Here is an 11,313-nt window from a genome sequence, read left to right as displayed (position 1 = left end):
TTCTCATAAAATAGATTAAGGGTTTTCAATTAATGAAAACACATTGGCATAATTAAATTACAGTAACAGAAACCTAACCACCCTCAAAAAGCCTAAAAAACACTCAGAACTAATTTGACAAGAGCCAGTCCATCTTTTGATTGGCCAATAAGAAGGTTGCACCATTAGAATGCAAATTTTGTGTGGGCCCAATAAAAACACAAAATATTGTAAAAAACTATCATTCCACTATTAAAATGTTGATATATTAAGGAAATGTTCTGAAATTGCAATATATTTTATATATCTCTTTAATAATCACAGAACTGTCTCAAAGTCACAAAGACGAGGCAAACCCACACTTTAGAAGACAAGGATATCCCAGTTTATTTTGAGGAGACATTGGTTGTCAGTTAAATTAACTGGCTTACATGCAGATCTTATCTGACAGGCTGCTTAAAACAAAGACGTGCCAGGAAAAACAACAGTCAACAAATGAATGGAAACAATAACCCCGGGAAAAAGGCACATTTCACAACTCCAAATAAGAGTCAGACATACGCATTTAAAATCTTTTCAAAGTGACACATACACTGACACAGAAGAACACACACACAGACAAACAGAAACAGTCAATATTCGCTTGAAATCTTACTTCCCCAACCCAGTTCAAAGCATATTGCACATTTGTATTGAAAAGAAGATGAGGAAAAATAAGAAGAGGAGTAACTATCCACCACAATCTGGAAGCCTTAAAGGAACCACTGACTACTGAATTTTGGAAGGAGCTGCATGCAGAAATGTAATGTTAACAATAATTACCAGAAGGAACACAAGATTGAAGAAAGGCACCCAATATTGAGAGAAGCAGTGTTACAGAAATAGTCAGCAGTCTTTTTCTGTCCTAACACACACAATACCAACAACATGCAGAGGTCTCTCATTCAATAGTCCTCAACAATACTGTACTGCCATCAATATGCTACAATGCATGACTATTAGTCTAACGCATTTTAAATTGTCAAGCTGTATATATTGATGGGTTAAGAATACCATTGAAGACTGTTAGATAAATACCATAGTTATCAACCCTTACAACATCTTCAAACCATTTGCAAAAGTCTATGTAAAACACACAAAAGGTCAAACCCAAGGCAATTATGTGCAAACTTGTGCAATGTTGCAGGTGCAAACGATGAATGGCAGTAAGTATTTCCCTTTTTGACCAGGTGAATGCTCATGACAGGCAGCTAACGATACATTTGAGCTATTACTTTAGCACTTACATAGTAAAAGAACCACTATTCTAAATGTGACCATGTAATATGGAACCCTACACCACAAAACATGATTTACATTCCCCAACAACAATACTGTTTCACAAAGGTATGACTCCTGTAGTTGGGCTCCAAACTTGATGACAATAATGGGACATAATATATATTCTATAGAGCAGAGATATATATAGATATATAGAACCAGAGGACATGACAATGAGGAGGCAGAAGCATATAACGTGGACATTAGCATGAGCAGAGCTCGGGGCGAAGAGGATGTTCCCACATGTCTGGAAGTAAAATCTAATTAGTCGATCAAACTGAGCTACCAGGAAACTGTAATAAAACCTCAAGTAAAGAGCTGACGACAAATCAGCCAGCTGAAAAGTTCTCGTTACGAGCGAGCACGAGACAGATGGTTAAAATCAAATCCAACTTTATTTGCCATATGCGCCGAATACAACAAGTGTAGACTTTACCGTGAAATGCTTACTTACAAGACCTTAACCAACAGTGATTGCAAAAAGAGATATACTGGGACTACTGTAGAGGTGTCTTTGTGTGGCACAGTAGGCACTGTACGAGTTGGCTCCTGGTGATGTAGCCAACATAAACCTTCCTGTGTCCATTGACAACTTTCTGGGGTCAAAGTTCAACAGAGAGCAGTCGGGTGCTGACATGGAGTTGATGAAGGGCTGATGATTTGGTGGTGAACAGTAAAACATGAGGGTGGTTTGTATACAGAGTTTGAACTCAAGATCGGTCTCCTGATGACGAGAGACGGAGCTCTGTCATCATGCCCATCAGTCAGGGATCTGTCATGGACAAAGGTTCATTGTTCACAGGGAAGACGAGGAGAACTAAGGCAGAGCCACCAGTGAGGAATGTAGAAATGCCAGCCATAATATACTGATTATAACAGATTCATTTAGCTTGCTTTCTTCACCATCCCAAGTTCATTTTAAAGCCACATTAAAGTCTCTCTGCATTGCCATTAGGAACAGGAGCGTTGAGTTAGTTGTCAGGTTCTATTGCTCTATCCATAGTTTCAGCATATTCTGTCTTTAGCCGCAACACTGTTTCTGAAGGTCCAGAGGAACACTGACACCTCCCTGCTCTATCCTTCCTTCAGTTATTTTGGATTTAAAATGAAGCATTTGGAAACAAGTTGACCAGCTCTTTGTATATGCTTAAAAACAGTGCTGTTGTGAAGTGCAATGCCTTGCTAATAGAGTCCGATTGTTCAGCTTGTATTTTTCTACAGAGGGACACTGGAACAGAGTGAACAAGGTCCTCTTCCTTGTGTTCCTACATACGGTAGCAGCTTTCATACAATCACGAGATATTTGGTCCCTTTCCACAAATGGTATAGATTACTCTTAAAAGGGGTGATCTGCAGTTGATATAATTAATAAATGTATGTGCTCATTGATTCTTGAAGAATATAACTTATAAATGCCTCATCCGCTTAGTTCAACTCTCAAAACTGATCAGTACCTATAATATAAGCTTGTTGTACTCCAATGTTGTAAACAAAGTAAATGTAAATAAACACTATATAGCCTAAAAACATGTTTAAAATTATAATTGTGAAATCATGGAAGGCTGGTCCTTGTATGCATAGCTTGATCTATGAATTTGATAATGGTTTACATCTCCAGCCCCAACCTTTTTACCGAAACAGGGACTGTTTGTAAACAAAGTAAATGTAAATAAACACTATATAGCTTTAAAACATTGTTAAAACTATAATTTTGATATCATGGATGGCTAGTCCTTGCATGCATAGCTCGGTCTATGAATTTGATAATGGTTACATTTCTCCAGTCCCATCCTCAAGCTTTTTACTGACACAGGGGTGGGGAGGACACTTTATAATGGTTACATTTCTCCAGTCCCATCCTTTGTACTGAAACCGGGGTGGGGAGGACACTTTATAATGGTTACATTTCTCCAGTCCCATCCTTTGTACTGAAACCGGGGTGGGGAGGACACTTTATAATGGTTACATTTCTCCAGTCCCATCCTTTGTACTGAAACCGGGGTGGGGAGGACACTTTATAATGGTTTCGGCTGCTGATTACCGCTGTAATTAAAAGGGTTTCCCATGCTACAAGAGCAGCATAAAAAGGCACACCGTCCGACCTGTACCAAGTTCTGGAAGGCCTCAGGTAGAGAGAATGTAGAAATACAAGACACCCACACAGAGAAACCGGTCTTTCACAGTCAGTCCGTGTCCTCATTTCTTGGTGTCCTCCAGGATGATGTTGGCTGTGACAAACATGAGGCAGAAGGTAGCCCACACCACTACGAACCACACCCAGAAGGTGTGGCGGAACGGGGACCGGTGCTTGTTGACCTCGTCCGTGCCCAGCATAGGCACCAGGTGGCGCCGTCCGTAGTACACCAGTAGGGCGGGGATGACGTACTGGATGCCCGTGCCAGCGTAGGCGCCCGTGATGCCCACCAGGGACTCCAGGTTGTGGGTGCAGAAGGCCACAATGATGGGCGGAACCAGGGTGATGAGGGGGAAGACGATGCGGTCAACCACCCAGGGGTAGGTGCCCCCGTCGCGGTGGAAGAGGGTCTTCCAGTTGTTGCGCAGCGTGACTGCAATGATGGGAAAGTTGGTGCTGATGGTGAAGACGGGGAAGAGGCCCAGGAAGTAGCGCAAAGCGGGGATGTCCAACACGTCACAGTTGTCAGTGAAGTTGAGGGTGTACATGTCGTGTAGCAGCGAGCTGTCGAAGCAGAAGATGGCTGTGAAGGAGAGCAGGCCGTAGAAGCCAAGGATGAGGACATAGTCACACACCACCAGGGTACCCACACGCCTCTTATCAGAGATGGGCGTCACCAGGGAGGGCAGGGAGTGCTGGCACATGAAGGAGTAGACACACACTCCAAACAGGTTTGGAACCCCAGAGATCTGGGCCATACGGGGGTGGCCTTCGCCCCGGCCTTTACCAATACGTATCAGAGCCAGGATAATCATCATGGTGAACGCTGAAAGACACACAGAAAAACAGCGGGTACTGGAGTTAAGTGATGTAACAACACCAAAACAAACAAGTAGTGTGTGTGTGAACATATTAAGACTGTTTCAAGGACATATTTTTTCCATCTACGTAACATTGCAAAAATCTGAAACTTTCTGTCCAGAAAAGATGCAGAAAAATGAATCCATAATTTTGTTACTTCTAGGTTAGACTACTGCAATGCTCTACTTTCTGGCTACCCGGATAAAGCACTAAATAAACTTCAGTTAGTGCTAAATACGGCTGCTACAATCCTGACTAGAACCAAAAAATTTGATCATATTACTCCAGTGCTAGCCTTCCTACACTGGCTTCCTGTTAAGGCAAGGGCTGATTTCAAGGTTTTACTGCTAACCTACAAAGCATTACATGGGCTTGCTCCTACCTATCTCTCTGATTTGGTCCTGCCGTACATACCTACATGTACGCTACGGTCACAAGACGCAGGACTCCTAATTGTCCCTAGAATTTCTAAGCAAACAGCTGGAGGCAGGGCTTTCTCCTATAGAGCTCCATTTTTATGGAATGGTCTGCCTACCCATGTGAGAGGCACAGACTCGGTCTCAACCGTTAAGTCTTTACTGAAGACTCATCTCTTCAGTGGGTCATATGATTGAGTGTAGTCTGGTCCAGGAGTGTGAAGGTGAACGGAAAGGCCCTGGAGCAACGAACCGCCCTTGTGGTCTCTGCCTGGCCGGTTCCCCTCGGAATCACTATACTCGGCCTTGTCTCAGGATGGTAAATTGGTGGTTGAAGATATCCCTCTAGTGGTGTGGGGGCTGTGCTTTGGCAAAGTGGGTGGGGTTAGATCCTGCCTGTTTGGCCCTGTCTGGGGGTATCATCGAATGGGGCCACAGTGTCTCCTGACCCCTCCTGTCTCAGCCTCCAGTATTTATGCTGCAGTAGTTTGTGTCGGGGGGCTAGGGTCAGTCTGTTATATCTGGAGTACTTCTCCTGTCTTATCCGGTGTCCTGTGTGAATTTAAGTATGCTCTCTCTAATTCTCTCTCTCGGAGGACCTGAGCCCTAGGACCATACCTCAGGACTACCTGGCATGAGGACTCCTTGCTGTCCCCAGTCCACCTGGCCGTACTGTTGCTCCAGTTTCAACTGTTCTGCCTGCGGCTATGGAACACTGACCTGTTCACCGGATGTGCTACCTGTCCCAGACCTGCTGTTTTCAACTCTCTGGAGATAGCAGGAGCGGTAGAGATACTCTTAATGATCGGCTATGAAAAGCCAACTGACATTTACTTCTGAGGTGCTGATTTGCTGCACTACTGTGATTATTATTATTTGACCATGCTGGTCATTTATGAACATTTGAACATCTTGGCCATGTTCTGTTATAATCTCCACCCGGCACAGCCAGAAGAGGACTGGCCACCCCTCATAGCCTGGTTCCTCTCTAGGTTTCTTCCTAGGTTTTGGCCTTTCTAGGGAGTTTTTCCCTAGCCACCGTGCTTCTACACCTGCATTGCTTGCTGTTTGGGGTTTTAGGCTGGGTTTCTGTCCAGCACTTTGAGATATCAGCTGATGTAAGAAGGGCTATATAAATAAATTTGATTTGTGTGTACGACATTTCAAAAAGGTAAAATCAGCTCCCACAGAGGGACTGTTATAGCCTCATGCAGTTTAAATCAAGGCTCCCTTGAGGCTATCTACTAGGAGAGTTGAAAGGGAATCTTTTACGGTAAAATAAAGCTCAAATTTCCTTTAGACCAAATCAAACCCATATTTTACTTGGTTGCATGCAAACTAAAACACAAAAATCCTCAGAGTAAAGTAAAATATTTAATGTAAAAAGTGAATTAAATTGTAAGCTAAATATTGACCAAATCTATAATACACCTACATCATCTCATGACTAACAGTAATAGGATTGGCCGAGTAAAGAAATGACATGGAGGCATTTAAGGATACAGATAATAAATATACTTTTTTTTTTTACATTCGACTTCGGGTCACCGGTTTCACATTAATCTGATGCCAAATTGTGATCCGGTGCATGCCAACTAGGCAAAGCTACACACCGCTTAATCCCTGAATGTTTTTGATGGGTCCAAACAGATTTGGTCAGATTAGGTCCAAACCTCTGGAATGATCCCTTTATGTAGCCCTCCCCTAATCCACCCCTACCTTTCATTATAGCACCACTGTTTTTAAAAATACCTTTTAAAGGACAAGCCTTCTAACATTGCTAATCTTAAAGCGATTCATGTTGACAAGGCAAGATCGTTTAGGCCCTAATGGGCTGTGGGAAGAGTGCTGAGCTGGCCAGGACGGACACATAACTCAGCTTCCTCCTCTGTTCTCCATGCTGCTAATGCCTGAGCATGGCCATCCAGGTAGAAACACAAGCCAGCATCAGTCAGCTGACTGCAGAAACAATATGACCTAAACTCCCCCCCATCAAAGGGCAGGAGGCTTTATGCCTCATGAGGATAATACTGAAACCACTTAATGAGATATTGCCTTCCAGTTGCCTGATCCAGAAACAATCCCGCAGGCAAAGACTACAGCCTATAGGAATGCTATGGATTATATACAGTGTGTGAAGGCTCTCTGACTCTCAGTTCATCCAACCTAAAGTCAGCAGAGGTTGGAGGCTGGGTGGTACAAAAGGCGTCAGCGCCTCCACCTCCTACTGTTTGCGCAAAGGCCATCCCCAAATCGATTGGTGCGACTGCCTCTGTGGCTGTTGGGCTGGGCGTTACTAAATGAGAGCTTTAAGCATGGATGCCAGTCTTATTAAAGGCTCAGAGTCCTGCCTGCGCCCCCCCCCCCCATCCATCCCCTCACCTTCCCAAATCCAAATCAGGCCATTAAACTGGGAATCAGTCACAGACGGACTCCACGGCCCACTCCTCAGCTTTCATCACACTCACACGAGGTGACGTTCAGAACGCACATTGCTTCACTACTCACCCCACTACACCATCCCACTAGGATCCCCACTTCAAAACACACCCACACAGCCCTGTGTAGCTATGCAGGTTAGAGTAGAGCCAAAGCTCTTTTGTACTTGCCGGAAATATCTCAGAATCTATCTGGGCCCAATTGCCAGGAGAGGCAACCCATCAGTGTCAAGGGGGAGGATGGATTGGCTCTTTAGATAGGGTCTGAGTGAGGGGCCAGCGGATTACCAATTCATCTGCAGCTACTGGGGCGGTGGGAGGGGGTATATGGAGGAGACGGGGGAGAGGGGTGCCACCGGCAGCCTCATCCTCCTTCAAGGTCTCTCACTAGCATCAGGTGAGGTCGGGACAGAAGTGGAGTCCTCTGCTCCAATCCTTCAATGTTTGTGTTTTTACACTCTTCAGGGCACAGGTGAAATATTCCAGAGCTAGCAAGGGGGGAAAGGGGCTGGGAACGTGGAGTTTTAATCTGCCCCTATTAATCAGGTACTGTGTACTTCTGCCGTGGCACTTTAATGTATGTCAGGGGGATGAAATGATTCACTCCAATTACAAGGACAAAATGTTCCGAGGGGATGGGGGAAAAACGACCAATGACAGAGGTAGTAGGATAGCTAACAAGTAGTGGGATTATGCCTTTGGAGAGAACAAGCAGAAATAAGTTGAGTTGTTAACTAACAGGCTAAATGCAAACATCTTATTTTGACTAATGTGATTACTTACTCATCTTAAAATAGGACAGGATACTCTTAAAAACAAGTTTTTCCTTGTGCTTTGTGTGGACTTAGTTTGGGGTGGACACTGAGATAAAGATGCCCAGCAGTGGCCAAAGTCCTACCTGTTGAGGATTACAGCTCAGATAGTCAAGATTTAAAGGATACCTGGCCTACAGCCATTGTCAACATTGGCTCAGAATACACTATGTATTGTAGTGACGTTGTCTTTGTATCTTCATCTGACTGGACATGAGAGACTGTCAGTGGGGGTGGTTATCAGCTGTCCCTCTCACTTCAGGCATGGAACACAATGTGCTGTATGACAGTCTGCCTGCTGTACTCTCCCTCTCTCTCCCCGAGAAGTAATGTACATCCGCTGTGTGTGAAACAGCCATCAAAAGGAGCCGTCCCGCTGGTCATGACAGAGGAGACGCTTCTCCTCTATTCCCTGACATTAACGGTAACAGGCTATACAGGAAGGAACATGGGCGGAGGGCGTTAAATTAAGAGTCTTATAGGATGGGACGCCACGTACACCTAGTGTACAGATGCTTAACCTTCACCAGAGCAACAGGTCTTTTCTCTGCCAGCAAGGCTGAAATGTTAGGTTGTCGTGGTGCAACAAGCACAGTGATTCATCACACTCCCCTCTTATACCCTCGGTGAGGCCCATGGAAGCCTGGAGGAAAATGGCACTGGTATTTATGTTACAGTCTTCTTCATCTTGATGTATCTGCCTCTGATGCCGCAGCCCAGATAGAAAACTTAGCCTGTGCCGCCGTACGGTCACGCCTCAAATTGATAGTGAATGGCAAAAAGGCATAGCGGCTCCGCGGGTATCAACACAGGCTGATCAGACAGTGTGAAGGGCAGGGAGAGTTTGGGTGAAAGATATTTTTTTAACCATGATTTTCAGGTCAAGATGTATCACATGGTATTAGAGTGGAATGACATTGGCAGCAATCTTTGACACGGCTCCATTTTGAGCAGGTATACCAGAGCGGCTTTATAGAACCCACCCAAATAACTGGTGCTACCTTCTGGGTTATAGATCGGGAAGCAATAGCCAGGTCACAACTTAAATAATTACTTTGGCAGTTGCTTGACAAACACACATCTGTGATAGAGAACCAAGTGAGGTTCAAAGGTAAACAACGATCTGTAAAAAAGCATATTCGACCCTTCTACTGTAGTTCTGTCCTAAAGTTGGAGTGACAGAGAATTTCTCTCCTATGGCAGAGGAGATGGAGTGACAGAGAATTTCTCTATGGCTCTGATCCCAACTATCATGCTTTAGTGCTCATTAAAGACAAGGCCTCATTTGTCTTACTTAAGGCACTGAACTAACTCCTCTTATCTTTGAAAGAGAATGAAAATTGATAAGATGAAAGAACTGGACACTAAGTAGAACAAAGTACATTTTGATAATGTACTCATTCATCATTCCTTTGCAACTGGATCATGCTACACGAGTTAGGGCAACCATGTGTGGGTTTTATAGTACTTGGTGGAGCCTTAACTGAGAATCTCAATGTTTTATCTGTCTAACTGCGAGGAATAGGAGGAAATCTTTGATCACTAGGAGTGCTTTAGAGGCACGGGGACAGTGTGTCTGGAGAGAAAATCCAACGTAGTTAGTCAGATTACAAGCCATTGGTAATAGCATAGAGCCAGCATTAAATAAGTCATTGCATCATAAATTCACAGCAAGTTAAATATTTTTCAACCGCCGTAATGATTAAACAAATATTTAAAAATTGTACAAGGGCAGTGTCATTGACTTCCTGATGGAGTCTACTCTGAAGCACTCTTTTCACCCTCCTGGTAATCCTCAATCAACAATGGACACTCCTTCTTGCCTCTCCATCGATGGACACTCAGGTGAAAAACTAATTAATTCAGATGGGATGAGCCATTTTCTTTGCAGGGATATCTCTGATGATATGGTGATTACCTGGACTTTTACATTAACACTCTCTGCTCTATACGCCTGTCTGCAGGTTATACTCGTCACACGGCATAGGGGAGGGACTGAGTGCATTGTGTAGGTGTCAAACAGTCACATATCACATCCACATAACTGCTATCTGTGATATATAGCACTTCAATGGGGATGGCAATGACCTTGTGTGGAATGTTTCAATTTAAACGCCCCCCAGAGGAGGCACTTACAGTTGTATCTCCAGTGGTAGCAAACAAAGCGTTTGTGGTTTTAAGCCAAGGTTGGCCGGCACTCTCAACCCCCCAAGGAACTGTAGAATACAGTATCTGTGGAAGAGGGACTCCTCTTCAGCCGCTGCCCTGGGACGGGTTTCCTTGACTTCATTAAGGAGCACAAAATGACTTCAAATTTCAGGTGAGGAGCTTTGAAGCACACCACTGTTCTGATTTTGTGAGTAGTACACTCCCTGTACCATTGCTTTTGCGCTTGATGTGGGAAGAAGTGTCTATAATAACAGTTGACAGGTCAAGGGCTTTTCATGTGCTTTCATCTTTCTGACATTAAAAGACATACGGGATATTATTCTAGCAAAGGCTTTGACAGTAGATAGGAACATTAATCTCTACTGGTATACAAACTGGCCTCTTGCTACTTCCAAGTCCAAGTTCAAATCCAAATCCAAGTTCAAATCCAAGTCCCACTCCAGCAGCACTCCTTTGCAGCAATCATCCCATCATTAATTAAAGGGCAACTCCACCACTTTTCAAACTCATTTTCATGATCTCCAGCACCAAACCAGTGTGTTTCTATGATCTGTGGTTAAAACAATAAGAAATGACATACTCTCATCACAGGGTAAGATTTAAAGATTTTCAAAACCTGCAACAAGTGTCTAGCCAGAGGGACGGTATTTTCTTGCTCCCCACGTTACCACAAATCTCATAGTGTTTAAAACATTTTAACATTCTTTTTTTCTATAAAACATAGAAATGCACAGTTTTCACATATGTAGACACGGGTTTTGTGCTGGAGATAATGAAAATAAGTTTGAAAAGTGGTGGAGTTGCCCCTTAAATCAGGTGCTCCATGATGAGACCACTTGGTTGAGTCTCAGTGGCAATGAGCAGCTCTGGCAGTTTGTCCGATTTCTAGGTTTGCAGAATCTTTTACTGCAGATGTTTTTTGGTGATATCCTATAATGGCATAGTCCTGGTTCAGAAGCAGGGGGACAGGACAGCTACGGCGTGTGTGATAGCTGGTGATAATGGCCTGCTAGCCTGGCTACTTCGAAACAAGCCCCGCGATCAGGGTGTGCAGTACCGCAGCAGGGCTGCCATTTAACACCCCATACAGCAGCTCCACTCCACCGGGCAGAGCAGAGTTCAACTCCATGACGTTATCTACAGTGTTCAAGAAAACATCAATTAGTCCAATCGCTCAGCCGCGC

The 11,313-nt window shown here is 44.0% G+C and overlaps 1 protein-coding gene across 2 annotated transcripts in view; it reads right to left on the bottom strand.

Moving 5' to 3' along the window:
- Positions 1-341: 341 nt before the first annotated feature.
- LOC110486589 (transmembrane protein 104) overlaps positions 342-11,313 on the bottom strand; it is a 101,106-nt gene continuing 90,134 nt past the window's right edge. For both annotated transcript variants that reach the window (XM_036941303.1, XM_021558307.2), the window contains one exon: positions 342-4,259. In XM_036941303.1, the coding sequence (XP_036797198.1) occupies positions 3,496-4,259 (764 nt within the window). In that variant the 3' untranslated portion in view covers positions 342-3,495. The remainder of the gene's footprint in view (positions 4,260-11,313) is intronic.

Source organism: Oncorhynchus mykiss, chromosome 13 (assembly GCF_013265735.2).
Source record: "Oncorhynchus mykiss isolate Arlee chromosome 13, USDA_OmykA_1.1, whole genome shotgun sequence".
Classification (NCBI taxonomy): domain Eukaryota; kingdom Metazoa; phylum Chordata; class Actinopteri; order Salmoniformes; family Salmonidae; genus Oncorhynchus; species Oncorhynchus mykiss.
The sequence above is the reverse complement of the archived record's forward strand: the minus strand, read 5'-3'. Positions and strand labels throughout refer to the sequence as shown.